Source organism: Pelobates fuscus, chromosome 11, assembly GCF_036172605.1.
Source record: "Pelobates fuscus isolate aPelFus1 chromosome 11, aPelFus1.pri, whole genome shotgun sequence".
NCBI classification, from domain to species: Eukaryota; Metazoa; Chordata; class Amphibia; order Anura; family Pelobatidae; genus Pelobates; species Pelobates fuscus.
Window position 1 is genome coordinate 108,785,143 of NC_086327.1, and position 21,638 is coordinate 108,806,780.

General features: G+C 36.4%; 1 protein-coding gene across 1 annotated transcript in view; it reads right to left on the minus strand.

Moving 5' to 3' along the window:
• The window catches only part of CFAP74 (cilia and flagella associated protein 74), a 106,720-nt gene that overhangs the window by 76,580 nt on the left and 8,502 nt on the right, over positions 1-21,638 (minus strand). Inside the window, exons 5-14 of the mRNA XM_063436679.1 lie at positions 21,256-21,354; positions 19,565-19,669; positions 18,047-18,220; positions 14,355-14,465; positions 13,159-13,261; positions 11,634-11,791; positions 8,576-8,780; positions 7,783-7,953; positions 4,345-4,518; positions 3,057-3,175 (exon numbers count right to left, since the gene is read on the minus strand). Coding sequence (XP_063292749.1) covers positions 3,057-3,175; positions 4,345-4,518; positions 7,783-7,953; positions 8,576-8,780; positions 11,634-11,791; positions 13,159-13,261; positions 14,355-14,465; positions 18,047-18,220; positions 19,565-19,669; positions 21,256-21,354 — 1,419 coding nt within the window. The remainder of the gene's footprint in view (positions 1-3,056; positions 3,176-4,344; positions 4,519-7,782; positions 7,954-8,575; positions 8,781-11,633; positions 11,792-13,158; positions 13,262-14,354; positions 14,466-18,046; positions 18,221-19,564; positions 19,670-21,255; positions 21,355-21,638) is intronic.

Here is a 21,638-nt window from a genome sequence, read left to right on the forward strand (position 1 = left end):
TGGATATATTTGTATAATGTTATGATATGCAATGTATGTACTGTCTATGCACTTGAAAAAAATTGAAATACAAAAAAAAAAAAAAAAAAAAAGATTAAAATTCTGTTTCAACAAGGACGGCCATCTTACTCTTGCCCCTTGACCGCCCGACAGTAGAGCTTATCAGGGAGCACAAGAGCGTATGTTGTAGCTGGGTGTTCTCACAAGACTACTGATTATTCAGTTGATCACTGCTATCTCACACTGAAAGCATTGCTGGGTTATTGTGATTATGGTCTAGCCTGTCCTGTAAAACATTGTTGAGGGAAAGATCTAAAGTGCTCATTTTGAGAACATTTTGAGAAGTCCCAGGACTGTTTTTCATTGATTTAGAGCTTGCCATGGCTTTAAAGAGTATATCACATGATTCCAGGTAACACATTGATAGCAAAAAAATGACAGCATTGTAGGAGAGGAAAGGAACTGCTGGAAAGATTGGAGGGGGTTAGTTAAAGCATTGCAGGGGATACATTAATATGGTCTCTGAATGTTTTGGCAACTTTTCATATTCAAGTTCCACCCAAAGTCACCACTTGATTTGGAAAGAACCCTCAGTTTTAAAATGTTATAGCAAACATCATTAAAGGGACACTATAGTCACCCAGACCACTTCAGCTCAATGTCCCCCAGGTTTTAACCCTTCAGATGTAAACATAGCAGTTTCAGAGAAACTGCTATGCTTACATTGCAGGGTTAACCCAGCCTCTAGTGGCTGTCTTCCTGACAGCCGCTAGAGGCGCTTCTGCGACGCTGGATGCGAAAATCGCATCCAGCGTGCAGAACGTCCATAGGAAAGCATTGATAAATGCTTTCCTATGGACTGTTTGAATGCGTGCACGGCTCTTGCCGCGCATGCGCATTCCGCTCCACTCGGGAGCCAACGTCGGAGAGGGAGGAGAGGTAAGGTAAGTAACTGAAGGGGCTATAACCCCTTCAGTGCCAAGTGAAGGGGGCCCTGAGGGTGGGGGGTACCTAAGGGTTGTATAGTGTCAGGAAAACAAGTGTGTTTTCCTGACACTATAGTGATCCTTTACGTTCTTAAATTACAAGAAATTCCTCTATGGAACACATAATGCAAGAGGGGAAAATCTTCACTAGAACCGCTGTGTGCCTAAATAAAACCCATGAAGTGCTCTCCTTCTTATACTCATTTAGCTAGTGGAGCAGGTGATATACTAACACTGTTTGTTCTTTCCCAGTAAACACAGAGAATTAAAATAATGTGCTATTTATGGAAGCCATATCCTAGAGCAATAAACGTTAAGCACCACACTGAGAGAATTCTGAACACACACCAGACTTTTGTACCATCTGGTTAGAGTAATACTAAAAAAATAATCATAAAAACTCAGCCAACATGCATGGGGCAGTGGGCACTAACACTGCATGATGGTATCAAATCTAATGTAAATACAGTTTATATCTATTTAATGTTATTAGTCCTCGCAAATATATAGATGTATACACCATCTGCCATGCTTTAATATAGAATATAATATTAAAAAATATACTAATCTATTCTCAAAATATACAGTCAAATTCTGTATTTAATATATTTAGATCTATATACAAGAGGGGATTTACAGAATTTTTTTTTGTCACTTGATAAAAAAAAGTGACTCGGGAAAGTTTGTCTTCCCAAAATATTGTTTGGTCCAATAGAAATGTGGGAAATTCAAGTTAAGCGACAGATCCTATATTCTGAAATTCCGAAGTAGCCAGGATCAGCGTCTTACTGGCATTTGCAGTCTACAGAACAGAGATGAAATCACATTTTCTTCTCTACCTTTTCAGAAAATTGCTGATGTTTTGGGAGCTTTTCTTGTGATGTGTCAATAAATGCTAATAAATATAACAAGGAACAAAACCCAGCCACAAAGTGATAGACCACATACATACTCACAGAGTGGGGGCACAGAGTGTTGAAGCGTGTAGTGTGTGGAAGCAGCCTAACATCCATTACATCAATCACTAAAGAGATCCAAACTGCTTCTGGAAGCAACATCGGCACAAGAATTGTGCATCGACAGCTTAATGAAATGTGTTTCCATGGCTGAGCAGCTATACACAAGCCTCAACATGTGCAGTGTCAAGCATCAGCTGAATTGGTGTAAAGTATGCCGCCATTATACTCTGGAGCAGTGGAAATGTGATCTCTGGAGTTATCAATAACTCTCCGACTCGATAATATTGTAGTGTGATGGAAGACTCAAGGTGTGGTGGAATGCATAATGCCTACTGTAGAGTTTGGTGGAGAAGGGTTAATGATTATGGCTGTTTTTCAGGGTTTGAAAAAAGCAGACGCTGATTTTAAGAACAATTACAGTATTTAATAATAATAAATATCAACAGCTTACAAACCATTAACAAAGAATACAGTTTGGGGCACTTTGGTAAAACTTTTATTATGGGGTGTGAAAGTTAGAAAATAATATAAAATTTGTCTAGAAAAAGTGAATTAAATGTTTCCTACGTCATAGAGAGAGATTTTCAAAGGCATTTGAAGTTACAATTGCAAAGTAGAAATGACTCAGAATGATGGGAGTTATAATTTAAAGAAATTGAAGTTCTATGTGCAGCACAGACATGCAACCTCTACCAACTTGGCCAATAGGCATTTCATTCCTAACATACAAAACCAGAAGCTGGCACGATAAAGCAGTAATCATATTGTTATGTAAACTGCAAATCTGGGATGTAGCGATCAAGGTAGACAATACTCCTAATAAGTGTGGGAAAGGGGAGGCAGCGAGTCAAGGCAGACTGCATCAGTGATGGTTTTTGGCTTTGACGTTGACTGGAGCAACGCCATAGGACATACGTTAAACAGGACAGGGGGCTAGAAAAACAGGACTGTTCTGAGAAAGGCATTTTTGAGTTACAATATATGCAGGTCTGAATACAATTGATTTATCTACAGCATAAACACAATTTATCTTCCTTGAAGGTTCTATAGTAGAATGTTTGATGCTGGATAAGGAATTAAGAGGAAACGCTTTTAGTAGACACTAGCTTACCGTATCTTGATGAAATCTTTCAGATGGTCGCTCACGCCAATCAGCTTACAGAAATTAATTGTATATGATGCATTGGTCAAAGTTAATTTTTTCTTGTATGTTTTGCCCACTTCCAGGTCCTGAGTAAAGAGACATAAGCTATAGTAAGTAGAAGGTGAACATTAAAAAAAAAAAAAAAATCGACAAGCTTACACCACAAACAAACAAACAAACAACATAAAAACAAAAAACTCAATAATAATTGGTGAATATACGAATATAAAACAGTGCTATGAAAAGCAGACATTTGGACAACCTTTAATTATGCAATATAATGTGAAAACTATAAAGTATATGTAAACAAAATACATATAGTGAACCAGAAAAAATTAAAAAGGGGGACAAAAAGTCAGACGATATACTGTCCATTTCAAGTACAGCAAAACCAACCCTGGAAGTGGGAATATGGCACACTTTGATAGCTAATGCTGTAAATCAAATCTTTGTATTGTGTAATAGAGGTGTAATAGAGGACAGCTATGATCTTTCTATCATCTTTCTATCGGGTTAACTGCCTTAATAGAATAGTAGCCACTAATCTTTCTTTTGGGCTATCTGCCTTAAAGGAAGTAGTCAAACTGTTGTTGAATGGTCCACCAGCAGCCACCATTACAAACACTGGAAGTTCCTAATTAGAAATTGTAGTTAGCTTTGCAAAGGTCTACCTCATTAGCAGACAGCGTTAACTAGTGGCTCTCAGAAAATGAGATAAGCCCTGCACTGCTATGGAGAGCTAAGAGAAGCTTCAGCCTCTATATTAAAAGTGAAGGCCTTGAGCAGTGTCCAGCCGACTCCATATAAGAAGTCAAACCATTCTAACATGGTTTAAAGACTTATAGTGGTGGGCCCCAAGGGTACAGTGAGTTGTAGTGGTTATGGTCCTTGCAGTACACTTTTAATGGGGTGAAGAACCATCTATTTTGTGTGCATCTTTTACCTGCAATATACTTGTTTTTCTTTGCAACCAGAATTCAAAATGTATTTTTTTTCTCAAATATAAACCCCTATTTACATTTTCTGGAGAAGTACATACGGTATATATATATAGGCTAAGCCTGCAAACCTAGAGTATAACTGATCAACTTGAAGACTCTCCTGTGTTATTATTTCTCTATGGTGGTCATTAGTCTCAGAAAACCGTGAAATTAGTAGCTGAAGTCAAATAATAATAATATCAAATAATTTTCATATTGTCACGGGAGGCATATGATGGTTTGTAAGTGCATCATTTCAGTTTTCCTGCACTAACCTTAAAGTGAATGACATTAGGTTTACTATAAAAGGGGCATCCCTTAAACTCATGTCCTGAAACCACTTGCTTTTTAATTATTCCATTTCGGAGATTCTTCAGGGTCTCAGTCATTATTACTTTCTCCATTTTACTGCCCCCTAGTGGCTTAGATTCAATTTCTTCTTTTGGCACCTATTAAAAAATAACAAAAAAATATTACGGATATTATATAAAACCTTGTAAACTCATGTAGCAATTCTTTCCATATTGGCTAACAGCCATATGAAGAATAACACTTCTATATAATTATTATCTAGTTAAAAAAATTAAAAAAATCTTTGCGACCACAACTGACATAGCAAAGTATACATTTTAATAAATTAAGTAAACTTGTAACATAATTGATTATTTATTTACAAAGTAAAATTATTTGAGTATTATCCATAATTTTCTAAAGCTTATCTGTCATGGTAGACACATTGTTATAAAATCATAGCATAGACTATTCAGTTTATACATTGTGCCAATACTATTTTCAGACAGGTTTCTACAAGAGAGAATGGTGGGATTTAAAGTCCACAGGAATTGGATTGCAGATACGTCTAAACTGTTTTAGGTAGTTCCCCTAACATTTAGTACACCATAATCCTTAGTATCCCAGAATCCACAAGCACTCCCTTAATGCTGTGATGTTTCAATGACACCTATAGGGTTATTTAATAAAGTAAAAATTCAAAGGGAATTCAAAGTAAATATCAAATTTAAGGCCAGACAAGCTTCACTGACTTATAGAATTTTTTCAGTTTGACTTTTTTGACCTTTAACTTGAAATTCGCTTGGGAGTCACCTTGAATCTTCACTTTAGCGAAATACCCTGTACGTTATAATAGACGCTGAGCCATTCTAAAAATCTTAAAACATAGCTCGGAACATTGAAGGTGCCTTTTTAATGGATAACATACAAACTAGCAATGGTGGAAAACTCTGCAATTCGTCTTTACACCCAATGTACCGGTAGTTATTTTGCTCTAACCTTTCCAAATTAATTTCTCAATTTCTCATAATTCACTGCTTAGTGAATACATCAATTAACATTAATAATGTGGGTTTCTAAATAGGTGTAGATTTAACAGCAGTTGCTAAAAATACAAATGTGTTTGTGCAGTTTTCTTGAAAAAAACAAAAAACAACAAATCCCAGGCGGCTGTCATATCCCCAGCTAATCTAACAGCCTGGTTCTATTTCATAAATCCAGCAGACCAAATAAAAGATGATTTGATGTAAGACTTTGCAGTCACTTCAAGGGAAAGAGAAAGCAGGATAATCAAGTCGATGTGAGGGATCGATATGTAGACATATATCCATGGCTTACTAAAATGGTCAATCATTCCGAATCAAAGCTTGTCTTTGAAGCTTTGCTTTTTCGGAAAACACAAGGAGCAGCCGAAGCATTTAAGGCAGTTTGACATGGTGACTAAACACATACTAAACTATGATTTGTTGTGAACTAGAATACAAAATGCTAAATTTAGCTAAAATTATTGATCTAAAGTCATGTTCCAAATTATTTATAGTTACATCTTGTCTAATTTAGCTTTAAATGTGCAGTTCAGATTCCATTTCATTAGAATTCGGAGTTTTAATGAATAACTGCTAATTTTGTGAGCGTTATTGGAATGCAAATATATAAAAAGTAAGGATTAAGTATTATGCACAGCTGCACACAACTGACTGCTAAGCAACAGAGCAACAGAATTAATATGTTTTCTAAACGTATCTAATTACATTTCCAGATATTTGTCTTACAAATATATCTGTGGGCTATGATTGATTAGAAGATACCAAGCCCAGGATTTTGATTTTGCATGCTGACTTCCTGACGATCTGTTGGGACTGTGGAAGGGAATGGTCTGATTTGTCTATGTCTTGGTTCAATAATCAATTTTAGACTGTGAATAATGGGCAATGCAGTGTAAGATAAAATATTATCTCCATAATTACAGTATGATTGTGTATGGTAATACTGTGTCTTCGTCAGCCAGCCTAAAAGGTATTAATAAAATATTACATTAAACAAATCCCAACTTTTTAAATAGCTAAAGGGGGGGGGGGGGGGGGGAGGGGAATGAGCGCATATTTCTTTGGGGGGAGGGGGGTGCCCATGGTTTGGGCTATGTGAGGGGATTTCAGGAGACGTCATGACCTATCTATAGCCATTTAGGTAATTGAAAATATTATTTGAAATAAGACAGAATAATTTATTAACATGTTACTGTAGTTAAAATTCACATTATACACACTCATATACACCACCAAGTTACAGATCCTAGGAAAATGGTAAATTAGGAGATAAAAGAGAGAGTGATGAATTTGGGTCTAAAATAGGCATTTAAATAGACATTCCAGACCCATAAAGCACTTTAGCTTGCTGAAAATCTTTATGTGTTAGCTTATTTGCACTGAACTCAAGAGGCAGCAATTGCCCAGAGCACCTTGCAAAGACTTCTCATTGTGCTGCATTGGAAGCCTGTGATTGGACAGCCACAGAAAGTCTGGGTGGGGTTAGAAGAGGAGGGATTGCAAACGCTGCAGACAAGAGAATTGCAGAATTTGCAAGCTGATTTTAGATATACCTCCAATAAATGCATAATTAAATACATGCATGTTTTCATTTGGGGTGTATCTACTAAACATTGATTTTTATTTACTATGTAATACGGCAGTGGAGTGTCCCTTTAAGGGACATTTGACATCTGAAAGGCCCAAATCACTCTAAAACCACTGGAAACTTAGTATTATGAAAATTATTGGTTAACGATGTCCTCTTCAGATCTGTAATACAGATTGCATTCAACCACTCAGCTATTCACAAAAATGGAAAATTTAATTATTTAACACATTTGCCTAAATCTGCCTCTATGCTTACCTTAAAAAAAGTTTGCTTTTTTTGCTTATAGCAGAGATATTTTGCTGCATTTTAGTTATAATTCAGTTGCAATTTGACACGTGTTTTTTGTTTTTGTTTTTTTCAAATTAATCTCATTAAAGCAATCGTATCTATCTGAAAATACCATTAATCGCTGCAATTTACTTTTGCAAACCAAACTGAAGATGGCTGAGCTAAATGAAAATCACCAAATTTGCAATAGCAACTTGGTATTTAGTGACTGGACCCCAGAATTCCAATCATGGTCAGTGACCAGTCAATGCACAGACGAGAATACATTGATATCGGCCCCTGCATCAATTATAATGAAGACCCAAACATGTATTTAAATTAAAACCTGGATGACGTTTACACATATGTTTGCAGTTCGGGCTAATTGCTTTACATATAAATGGAAAATCCCTAGAATACTGCTCAGTGTTGTAATCTTTAACCCACATAATGTTTTGTGTAAACTGATTTGTTTCTTCACATTTAAGACAAACTAACAGCACAATGCTTTTTTCTACCTTATAAGGCTTGAGATCCTGATCCCATAATCCCATAAACTCTGGCTGAACAAGAGTATCACGTTCTTCTTGTTCCACATACGTGACTTCTGGAACCTTATCTGGATACATTCCACTGGAGCCGCTCTCGTCTTCATCAGATGACAAACTGGAAGGAGATCTCCACCTCTTCTGTAAAAATATACATCTTTAAATATCATTACTTTTCTGTATTGTGTGCATTATTATGTGAAAGAGGATGCTTTCTCGGGTATGTAAAGCCTTGTGGACTAAGCACACTCGTATAGGATAGCGCTGGTTATCTGCACCAGTGTACCCCAAAAATATTTCTAAAATATAATTACTAAAAAAGGTGTGGTAGCCAAAAACAACCATGTGGTATGATGGGTAGAGATACGTGACACACACCTCCGTACAGGGGGACAGCAATAAAAACATATGGCCTGTTATTATGTATAAATAAGGAAGGCTGTATAGAATTTCTAGTTCTCAAATAAAATAATCTGTATTTGTTGCCCCTTTCGAAGATCTATGTCCATCTATTTGGCTCAGTGGCAGGCGGTGTTGTTAACCAATTCGTAGGTCAGTTAAGCTGGCTAAAACATTTCTGTTCTAATTTCCTTGTTCTGCTATCCCACTTACTTATGCGTTTACCTAGCCAATTCAGAGCAGATAGTTCAGGATTCACAGCCCCTGGCAACAATCACCCAGAGCAAGAGATCCGCAGAAACAAAGATGTAGCAATTTGTCCTGATATTTGCAGTGTTTGGCCATTTTTTATACTCACTGTTACTGTAACTTCTTCTTCTTCTTCTGTCTCTGGAAGGACGACCGACTCAATATATTGTATGGTTTTGTTTCTGAGTTTGGAGGGCTCTCTGCTTTTAGTTGTCTGCAAGGACAAGGATAACTTTTTCTGTTTTTCTTGGTTGCTCTCCTCTTGCAAAATGCGACTGATGATCTCTTGTTTCTTAAGTTTCTGTTTCTCTTCAAATTCTCTAAATTAAAATGTCAGTTTTTGAAAATTTACATATTATGTTCGACAAATGTGTTCTAGCACAGTTTGTTTCAAACTTTCACTGTTTTTCCTAAATTTAAAGGGACACTTTAGTAACTAGAACAACTGAAGCTTAAAGGGACACTATAGTCACCTGAATAACTTTAGCTTAATGAAGCAGTTTTGGTGTATAGAACATGCCCCTGCAGCCTCACTGCTCAATCCTCTGCCATTTAGGAGTTAAATCCCTTTGTTTATGAACCCTAGTCACACCTCCCTGCATGTGACTTGCACAGCCTTCCATAAACACGTCCTGTAAAGAGAGCCATATTTAGGCTTTCCTTTATTGCAAGTTCTGTTTAATTAAGATGTTCTTATCCCCTGCTACTTTAATAGCTTGCTATACCCTGCAAGAGCCTCCTGTATGTGATTAAAGGGACACTCCAGGCACCCAGACCACTTCTGCTCATTGGAGTACCAACTCCCACTACCCTTAACCCTGCAAGTGTAATTATTGCAGTTTTTCATAAACTGCAATAATTACATTGCAGGGTTAACTCCACCTTTAGTGGTTGTCTACTAGACAGCCACTAGAGGTCACTTCCTAGTTTCTAGCACAGGTTTCCTGTGCTAGAGCGTCGCTGGACGTCCTCACGCTGTGTGAGGACCTCCAGCGTCGCTCAAAACCCCATAGGAAAGCATTGAAATTATTTTTCAATGCTTTCCTATGGGGAGACGTAATGCGCATGCGCGGCATTTCCGCGCATGCGCATTAGGTCTCCTCGGCCGGTGGGCGAGATCAGTCTCGCCCACCGGCCGACGCAATCACAAGGAGGAGCGTCGCGGAGGCGGAGACAGCGGCGAGGGACATCGCCGCTGCCCCAGGTAAGTCACTGAAGGGGTTTTCACCCCTTCAGTAACCGGGGATTGGTGGGTGGGAGGAAGAAGGACCCTCCAGTGCCAGAAAAACGGATCGTTTTTCTGGCACTGGAGTTTCCCTTTAAAGTTCAATTTAGAGATTGAGATACAATTATTTAAGGTAAATTACATCTGTTTGAAAGTGAAACCAGTTTGTTTTTTTCATGCAGGCTCTGTCAATCACAGCCAGGGGAGGTGTGGCTAGGGCTGCATAAACAGAAACAAAGTGATTTAACTCCTAAATGACAGTGAATTGAGCAATGAAATTGCAGGGGAATGATCTATACACTAAAACTGCTTCATTTAGCTAAAGTAATTTAGGTGACTATAGTGTTCCTTTAATGTAGTTGTTCTGGTGAGTATAGTATGTCCCTGAAGGCATTTTGATGTAAACACTGACTTTTCATAGAAATGGCAGTGTTTACATTCCTGCCTATGGATTCCTCCAGTGACAGTCACTTAGATGGCCACTAGAGGTGTGTCATTCACATATTCACATTCTTCATGGAGGCTCTGAACTTTTCCCATAGAGATGCATTTATTACATTTATTGTTTATAAATAGTGTTATTATTTATTCTCCGTGAGGAAATACTGATTAACCAGGGCAACGTTTGGCTCCGCCCTGCCTCCTTGGCTGAGATCATCACAGTTGACAATCTTAGCCAATCCATTGCTTTCCTATGGGAAAGCATTGTGAAAGGCTGAGATCATGAACTATTGTGATGTCAGCCAACGAGGCAGATCAGGGTCGGGGCCAGTGCCAGCAGACCCGCGCAGCGCTGGAATAAAGGTACGTTTTAACAATTTTTAAGGGGTTAAGGGGGGTGGGGGCAGGGGTATTAAGTACATTTTTAACATTAAAGTGTCTGGAATACACATTTGTATTCCTGATTCTATAGTGTTGCTTTAATTATGCCTTTCTAAAAACAACATAACAACACAAACCATGGTAACTTATTAGAAACTGGTGTAGCAAATCCATACAGGCTGGTTCCCGAAAGTGGTTCTTAGCTGAATATTTTATTATTATTTAAATTAAGTTTAATTACTTGTCACCATGACTTATTGATGGTTGCATCTGTTTTTCTGATCAACTTTTAATTATTTATAAATACATAAACGGATATTATATATTGTTTTTGATATTTTTTGTATAAATTTATTAACATTTGTTTTACAGGGATTTATTATTTTTTAAAATTTAATGTCGGTGTAGTTTACTTTTTATCATTCTTGTCGTTTGGTTTGTATTCTTTAAACACAAAAGTTTCACATACGTTAGTAATAATTTATTTGAAAATGCATGTTTTATATTTATTTGAAAATGCATGTTTTATTACTTTTTTTTTTGGTTTATACATAAAATATATATCAAACAGCAATCTCTGCACTCAACCTAAATTCTATGTATAACAGCTCACCTGGGTGCATCCATGTAGATAAAACAAAACTAAAAAAAGGTAATTAAACAAACGTCCAGAGGGGGTTGAAACGTTGGTCAGCGTCCATTTTTGTAATGTCAATTATTTTGTTTTCACATTAAACAATCACAGTTCACCTAAAAATCCTGCAAGTGCTCCTGCATTTGTTTGTTTATAAATATATATATATATATTTCTGTAATACCAGTACATATTGGACAGTCTCATCTTTTACAATGTCAGCTTATCACTGTACTATCTCACAAGGGTGTCTGGGCCTCTGAAAAACTGACAAGTGGGGAATGTAGAGAAGAGAAGGTGGCAATAAAAAGGATCAAGGAAAAAGTATATTGATGTTGCAATAAATACAGTAGGTGACAGATATGGGAGGAAAGCATTAATTTTACAAAGGTGTCAGGAGAGTTAGGGGAACTCATCTGTCAGTTTTCTGTTAGTGCCAATGACAGATAACCGAGATAGAATATAATGAGACCATAGACGAGCAATACTTACAGTTTCGTCCTTTCAAACTCCTGAAGTCTCTTCTGATGGATCAGAAACTTTGTAGCATCTCCACCTTTGGCTAGCACACTTTCTTTTTCTAACATCTCCTGATTCTTCTCTAGGGCTGCTCTTGCTTTATTCCGAGCGTCAGTGACTCGAAGGTTCTCCTGTCCCAGGAGGGAACATCATACGATCACATACAGGGAGCAGAGTGCAATGTAAAAACCTCATAACAACTGAATGCCATTTAAAAAATGACTCACAATATATAGATTATTTTAAAAAAAAAATGGTGCAGCTTTATATAATGTGTTATTGGAACTTTACTTGAATTGTATTGATGTGATGCTTATAACATATTGTTGCGAAATCTGAGGCTCTTTGCACCTCAAAAATAAAGAATTGAAAAAAAAATATATAGATTATGTCAAAGTTTATTACTAGAAGACCGTATTTTCTACAGATTTTTGCACTGATTTTAAATAGTCAACATACACGTGTTACTGAATAATGTTACATTTCAAATGTCAATAAGCAATTGTATTTGACACAAACAGGTAAATTCACTACAATCCAATTTAAAACATAAAAATATTAATTTTATATATTTTTTGAGTAAGATTTGGATCTCTCTTGGCATTGCAGCTCTTTCATTACTGTTTAGACCAAAAATGTCTGGCTTGACAAAGAATGCCATAGGTTGAAACGTTGCCAGGTCCACTTTGTGGATAAAGTAAAACAGATGTCACACTCACGCGGAACATTCTATCATTGTTGGTGTTGCAGATTTATGTATTCATTTTCTAGGGATATACGGGCCTAGGACAAGAACCCACAGTTCTACATTCTTGCTATTAAGAAATACATTGTGTCCTGGCGCCTACTCGTAGATAATAAAAGGAGGTTATGAACTAAAAAAATATATAAAACTTATATATAAAACTTAGAAAAACTGCAAAACAATGATCTGGAAATAATGGAAAGAGCAATAAAATCAATATGTGTGTTATAAATAAAAATGTGGATGTTGTTAAATGATACTTTCAAGTTTCTAAAACCCTAGCAATATTTCGACCTAATTACTATCACAGGAACATGTTTTACTGTTTGCCAAGTGCAGATACCTTGAGAGATTTCTGATCTTTACATTGTAACTGATTGAAGATAAACTATCGGCCTTATGTAATGTTGCATTGTACACAATCAGCCTGGGCAAATTGGTTCCTGAATGTCAGACTCACCTTGTAAAATTAGACAAGAATCAGTACTGACTGAAAACACATCATAGCCTTCTGGCAAACATGATTAAAGCGAGTGTGTAAAGAATAACCTTTAGACGCTTCCAATGTTACTATCCCACTGCCAAACTATGAGGAATCCCACTGCTTTGCAAAAAAATGCATGTGAAATACATAGCTATTCTTTGTCCATTCCTTTGGAACCTATATTTGCACTAGGCAGAACTAGGGAATTTAAAACTTGATACAATTAACTAATAACAGCCTTTGTGGTTAGTAGATTTTATAAGGATTACCCTATTCGCAGAGATGCTGTTTTTTAGAATTAGGACGGCCTGCATCCTCTTCTCCATTTCTTCTCTGCTCTTCTTTTCCTTTTCTGTTTCCTTCTCTCGAACTCTGTTGGCAGAAAGACTTTGTAATAGCAGTTGGTATATTAAGGGATATTCACTAACATGGGGATTGTAGGAAATTTAATAGAGAATTGCTCATTTTAAATCAAAATCCAAAATCTAAATTTAAAGTTTTAAAAGGACACTCCATACCACTAAAGATCTTTAGCGTGCTGAAAAGCTTTATGTGTAAAGAGCGTGTCCTCTTCTTTTTCGTTTTGAAAACAAGTGCAGATTCAAATAGAAACTGACATTTTTCTAAAGTAAGATGGTCACACCCCCTTGACTTTCAACAGGTCCTGTTACCTCCAGGTAGCTTAGTGGAGCTAAACTCAAGAGGCACCTGCTTTGGAAAGACTTCTCATTGAGCTGCATTGGGAAGTCTGTGATTGGACAGCCACAGAAAGTCTGGGCGGGGTTAGAAGAGGAGGACTTGCAAAGGCTGCAGACAAGAGAAACACAGGTTTTGCAAGCTGTTTATGATATAACTCCAATAAAAAAAAAAATACATAGTTAAATACATGCATGTTTTCATTTGGTGTATATCTACTAAACAGGGATTTTTATTTATTTTGTATTTGGGCACTGGAGTGTCCCTTTAAACCTTAGCTAAGGCAGATATGTTTTAGTTCTGCTGTTTTGGTGAAACATCTGCAATTCCCCAGTGGATTCCAATTCCCAATATAAAGTGAGTAAATAAGAGTGAATAATTCTAAAATAGTTCATTTTTTTGTTTGTTTTTTACAGTTATTGAAATTTGAACTTTACAAACACACTCAAAATCACGTCAACACACTACATCACTGTCAAACAAACAGAGCCCCAAAGAATGCACAAAAATGGAAGTCAAACTTCAACAGTAATGAACAACATATAAAAGAGTCTAGCAGTTATAATGCCCTTTAAACCTACAATAGGCCTTCTTGATTTGGGCTGAATTTGCCAGGTTACATTTGTCAATAGAACAAGTTACATATTTAATTTTTATAATATGTTTAATAATTCACCCATTAGGCAGTAATGCACTACAACTGCCATTAAAAGGGTTAGCTAAAGCGCCCTGATGACATTGTAGAGCATGTTATAAGTAATATAGTCACCTTGTCATCGTTTCCTTCAGATACTGTACAGCCTTTACATGGTTTTTCTGCGCATCATCCACGGCTTTTCGATAGCGCACCTCCCGCTCTTTTAGTGTATTCTGTTCTCGCCTACAATGCAAACACTGAGTTTAGTTATTCATTTATTTTCAGTCCAGAAACGCAATCATATTAAACACCTCACAATAAAAAAAAAAAGTAATGAAATAAAAAAGCCATTTTGGTTTATGGAAAGTGTTATCTGTCTTTTTGAAGATGAGCTAGGCAAAAATTAAACCATAATCCATGACTTAAAAAATTGCTTCAATGCTTTCCTATGGGGTTTGTGAAGGCACTGGATGTCCTTCGTCAAATGTTTTAAAAAGAAAAAAACATGTGTCATAGTATACATTATAACAAACATTAACTGGGGAAAGTGAACAGTATATTTATCCGGTTTTACAAAGAACAGTATATATTTACAATGAAGTCTTTAATATATATATATATATATATATATATATATATTATTTTTTTTTTAATTCTTTATGTTTGGTCAGGTGAGACAATGCCTACAAATGATATAGTCGTCTGACCTTTCTTTTCCACTCTTCCCATTCATGCCCTAAGATAATATTTTTTTCAGATGTTATTCTTAGTTATAATTCGTATCTCATATTTTCACAGAGTGAGTTTAAAACTTCCTTTATCTCTGGAATGATGGGTGATTTCCAATGTCTGGGGATAGCCATGGTGGCTTCTATTAATATATGTCCTAATACTATTCGTTTTGGTTTATATAAGCACTGGATGTCCTAATGCAAAGTGTGAGGACTTCCAGCGTAGTTTCAATCTTTGCGTAACTACAGGAAGTACCTGGTAGAAAGCCAGTCTTAACCCCAATGTAAACACTGCAGTTTCTCTAAAACCGGAACACTGCACCCAGACCACGTCAATGCATTAAGTTAAAGGGACACTATAGTCACCAGAACAACTACAGCTTATTGCATTTGTTCTGGTGAGTAGAATCATTACCTTCAGGCTTTCTGCAGTAAACACTGTCTTTTCAGAGAAAATGCAGTGTTTACATTATAGCCTTGGACAACTCCACTGGCCACTCATCAAATGGCTGCTAGATGCGCTTCCTGGGGCAGTGCTGCACAGTGTGACTGACATTCAGTGTTTCCACCTCCTCTGCATGGAGACACTGAACTTTCCTCGTAGAGATGCACTAATTCAATAGATCTGTATGAGGAGATTCTGATTGGCCAGAGCTGTGGCCATAAAGGAGCATTGTGGACAAACAGCACATGCACAGCCGTGATTCGCTCGTATTGGAGGCTAGCTGTGAGAAACCAGATTGACTCAGTTCTTACAACGGAAGTGCCTCTAGTGGCAGCCATTAGAGGTGTATGTAACCCAGCAATGTACATATTGCCACACATTGCCACACCTACTATATGACCATGCTTTACATTGCAGCACCAAGACCACTTCATTCAGATAAAAATGGTCTGGGTGCCTTCAGTTGTCCTTTAAACTGCAATAAATATGTTTATAAATCAGTCTGTGTAATTAATATACATTGTTATTGTCCTAAAAATAAATTTTAGTTGAATAAATTATTAGAACGTAACTAAAATTCTCAGAACAGCTCTGCCCCTGGCCACACTTCACTTACAACCCTAAAACTTAAAGTGTTCCTCTTTGTCTATTTTAAATGTTGAGAGGTATTTGCCCGTGGTCTGCCTCCTTGACAGTCTCAGCCAATCCTATGTGAAAGCATTTTGATTGGCTCACAGAATCACTTCTGGTGATGTCAGCCAAGCAGGAAGATCAGGGGCAGAGCAAGCAGGAGCAGACTTGACTAAAATCAAGATTTTACTATAATAAGGAGGGTAAGGATGTTGGGGGGGGGGGGGGGAGGGGGGGTAGATAGTGGTTTTAGCACTATAGGGGTCAGGAATACATGTTTGTGTTCCTGACCCTATAGTGTTCCTTTAATCATATGTAGTTGTAACAGTAACAAATAAACTTGCTTATAAAAGTCTGCCAAATATAATGACAGAGTTGACTAGACAAAGAAATACATTTTAGAATGAAAGATTAAATTAAATGAAAGCTACAAAGTGGGTAGACTACATGGGTTAATTGGTTCTGCCATCAAAATCAATGTATCCGTTGGGCACTCAGCCCAGTACCCAATACCAGTTTCCCACCCCGGCGAATCTCTACACTTAATCAAAGTTGCTTTATTCCACGCTGACTGTTTTAGTGCTATGAAGTGTTTTATGTTGGCCCAAGTAACCATTTCCTAAAACAATCTAGTAATGAACTCCAATCTGAGTTATAAAAGCATGCTCTATTATGCACTGTGTTTTTCTAGTTTGGCAAAGTAACCATTCTTTCAGAAAAATTATGTGTTTTCTATCTTCTATAATTAAAGGGGCAAAACAGGAAGATCGCAATTTCTGGGAAGAGTAACTTAAATCATGATTTAGTTCACAATGCACAGTCAAGTATTCATATAAGAACACAGCGATAGCTTGTCACTCCACTGATCTCATCGGTTAACTGGATGAAAAATAATCCCCTTTATTATTGCTATAATAGTGACATGATCGTTCAAATGTAGTAGAATAACGAATAAAAAGTTATTTGTTTCCGACAACTTTGTGAACACATAACACAACATCTTTTTCCCCAATAATATATGTGACATCATACACCTTGGTATTCCCACAGAAAGTTATCAGAGTTCAAGGATTGAGGAATTCCATGTTTGTCATGGAGGGAATAAGCTGATGATTCAAGCTACATTTTATCTTGAGATATTGTATTTTCCCCCTTTTTGTTATAACCAATGAGATTTTATTGATGTTATTTTTATTTATTTATGATGTAATTGGCCAATCACACTCTCCAAAAACATAAAAGATGACCATTTAATATATTATATTAATACTGATTTCACTGAAATAATGTATGTTTGGTATAAGACCTGATCCCTATCCATGGCCTCGATTTAATATGTTTGAATTAGATTTTACAATGATTTTTTTTTAAAAAAAATATTAAAATATACAACAAAAAACTTCACATTTTTCTAAATATAAAATATAGCTTATTGATATATAAATATTAGAAATAGTTTGAACGGCTGAAAAAAGAGGCAGAGAGGTCTTTGGACAAATGGGGCAAAGATGTAGGAATATAAAGGAGATTGGAGGAACATTTCAAAATGAATTGTTAAGGGTTATTGCGTGGGGAATATGAATTAGGGAATATTGCCCTGAAGGAGTAATCACATTGATGAGTTTTACTGGAAGCATATGCAGATTGAGGGAATGCTTTTATGGACTATGAAACGTGATAGGTGATAAGTTGGGGAACGTGGGGTGAGGGGGGACTGTACTGATTACAGGTGGGATCTATATTTTATACATCAACTGTTCGGCAGTAAAAGGGCTGATATTAGCTGAAAGAGAGCGATGGGACATCAGTAGGGGAAACTCAGAGCGAAGAATAAATGGAGGGGAGGAACGTACTATATCAACTGAGAGAAGAAAAAAAACAAAGGAAACATTATTTATTGGTAGAACTTTAGTAGATGGGTTTTAGTGGCTTTTAGTGTCAGGACAGTATTTTTGGCCAAACTTGAAGCATTTGCTGCCTTTGATTACATTGTCACATTTGTTGCAATTGTTACTTACACTTTTTCTGCCTGCTTTTTGCGCTCGGACAGATTTTGGAACATCTTTTCCTTGTGGAGCCGCTGCTCTGCTAGCTCTTTCCTTTGTTTGTCTATCTCTTCTTCATCCTGTTCAAGTCTTTCACGTAAACTGGCAAACTTTCCTTGCTCCACTTCAATTTTCCAGAGGTCATACCTTTACAATAGAAAGATGCCGAAGATGTGAAATTATGGCCCTGAAGATCTGGTCAGAAAGCACCTAAATATTTAGTCTGTACCATAACTTTACTTTATACTTTTGATTAAAATAACAAAAGTGCGTACTTGTGTGAAAGGCACTTAAACGTGCAAAAGGCAAAATATCTATATTTGAAGGCTGCTACCACCTATGTGTAAATATCCCTCTCATCTACACAACTTAATACAAGAAAGCTGCTTTTTCAATCGGTGTAATCAGACCTTTACCAGTGAAACGCGTCTCAGGAGTGCCGATGAAGGATTTTATAATTTGATTTATATTATTCTTTCATACTTTGTTTTATTGTTTCATTGATTTGTAATAAATAGTATATTTTATATCCTTCCTGTGGACTCCATCCAACTATTTAGTCTTATTTTCAAAGAAAGGTTTGTGTATCCTATACAGACACAAGGGTCTACATACTAAGAGGTATAATAGGCTCTGGAAAAGGTGAGCAGTCAGCAATTCTTTATATTGTGCACTTTATTGGATTGACACATTGTACTAGGTATTTCTCCAATTTTCTCTATTACAAGTACATCAAGACACAGAGAAAGAGGGGCAGTGTCACCATAGTACACATCTGTTCATGTGATCTGAGCCTGTCCTATTTGGGCTCAGCCAAATGTGAGTGAATCATATTAAAATTATATTCACGGCATAAAATTGGTCATATTGCACTATATATGTATCTATTTCTTTAAATCACCATATCTTACCCACATTTTAAGGGTACGTTATAATACCTATAGCACTCTACTATTTTACTGGGGTGGGTGTATATAACACACAGTCAAGGTTTCTATTTGAATAAAATAGCATGTGATGATAAGGCAACTAAATAAGGTATATTTTGACTCATTCATAAAGTATGTGTAGGTCTATTCACTAGAGGTCAAGAAGCACCACGTTTGGTGCTAATGCTGGCAAAAGTGCGATCTAAAAATTTCGGACCTGTGAAATTGTGATCATTCTGACATCGTTAACAGTTCATCAGTAATTTATTGCCATTCCAGGTTTAAAAGGGGGTGCAGTTACACCCAAGCTTTATTAAATGGTAGAGAAATGCAATAAACGTTAACAGCTGGAATGACAAGGCTACCTATATATAAGCAGTGTGCATTGTTACACTTATTGTTAAATGACAGATTACCTTGGCTTTTGGTTGACTGAAAATTATGAGAAATGCAGTTAATAAAAACCTAAAATTGGAAGCTTAGACTTCTTTTCATCTGCCTGCCTTATAAAGGAAATAGCAGTGCTTTCAAGCAATGCTTTGATTGATCAGAAAATACTCACTTGTTTTCTTCCAGCATGCTAGCTATTTTCGACTCCACATCTTGCTCAATGACTAGTTCAGCGCACAATCTTTTATGCAAAGCTTGCAGGCGGAAAACAGCAGCACTGTTAAATAACAAGAGAACTTGAATCCCGCAGAAATTTATACATAACAGTATATTCTCCTTTTAAGAAAATATATCTCTTAAGCATACAAGATATCATATTCATTCAACAGCCGGATTGTTACATTTATAGAAACACAATATACTTTCTGCAATGAAGGTGTGGGAATAATTCCGTATACATATTTCTCTTGTATAACATTATACATTTTATTAGCTCATTATCTGCTGGAAGAGAACGGATTTTAAAAGAATATTTGGAATCCTCTGACTGATTTTTTTTTTTTTTTAATATATTGTTTATAGGTAAAGGCAATTTTGAAAAGCGTCGGCTCTGTTTTAATTACATAAATACAAATATAAAAATCTGATTCCATATTCAACATTTATACATGTAGTTGCTCGATGTGCCTCCCACAATGTTTCCCAATGCTTCTAAATGTCCAATTCCCATAAAGGAGCATTGTGGACAAACAGCGCATGCACAGCCGTGCTTCGCTCGTATTGGAGGCTAGTTGTGAGAAACCAGATTTACTCAGTTCTTACAACGGAAGTGCCTCTAGTGGCAGCCATTAGAGGTGTATGTAACCCAGCAATGTACACATTGCCACATTTACTATATGACCATGCTTTACATTGCAGCACCCAGACTACTTAATTCAGATGAAATAGTCTGGGTGCCTTCAGTTGTACTTTAAACTGCAATAAATATGTTTATAAATCAGTCCGAGTAATTAGGATACATTGTTATTGTCCTAAAAATACATTTTAGTTGAATAAATTATTAGAACGTAACTAAAATTCTCAGAACAGCTCTGCCCCTGGCCACACTTCACTTACAACCTTAAAACTAAAAGTGTTCCTCTTTGTCTATTTTAAATGTTGAGAGGTATTTGTTTACGTGTGTGTCTTTGGGCTGGAGTAATAATGTTGATGGAGATGGAATATGATCAATTGTATCCACTATTTAGTAGAAGATAAACCTATCTGCATTTAAGTTGCCGTAGCAGTATCTAAAATATTCTTAGCTATATCGGATTTTACTCAGGAAAGTTGTAAAACGGATATATTTTTTTATGAATCCTATAAAACACATCTATACATGAATGCATTAACATACCTTGCATGCCTAATACAATTAAAAACAATCTGTTGTTTGTATTGCTGTTTTATGTATTTATTAAAAAAAATAAAAAGAACTCTTCCTAAATCATTTAATGTAAGATTTCCCACGTTGTAATAAATAATAGAATCTTACCTTTGGTTATTCTATCCGTTAGCATTTTCTTTATCAACAGGTATTACTGCAGCGGAACATTAACAACTACAAGCTGAAGACGTGACTGTATGGGTACCTCTGGGAGAGCTTACATCACCTGTGCCATGACAACAGTGCAATGCCCAACAAAATAAACTTTATGTGACTATTATTTAGTTCACATCTGAGGTTTTCTATATTGAATTAAGAAGACTCCAATATTTTTAAAGCCGCACCTGGCTCTGTAAATAGACTTATCATACACTTATCAAATGAAGTAACCCGCTTTTTGTTAGTAAGGTAAAGACATTTTGTTTTTGTATGCTTACGTGTTGTTATTGTCTTGCTCTGTCTTTATATCAGTTTCTGTAGTATTTTGTTGTTGTTCCAAGGACTCGATCCTCTGACGACATGTATTCAACTCTTCCCTGAAAGAAACAGTAATTCACACATATTTACAGCATTCCAGCACTCATAAATGATAGCTTTGGGGAGAGAGAATTCTATAAAATATAATTTGTGTTTTTAGCTACCTTGGACCAATAAGTGCTCTTTTTGTTTCAGTAAACAGAGTGAATTAGAATAGGAGACAGAAAGAGACACTAAAGGGTAGGGGGATTGGGATACAGGTAGAGGCAGACAGCAGTATTTCTATGTATCTATGTAGCCCATCTTTTCTATGAGATTACCGTGGATAAATTAACGCGTGAAT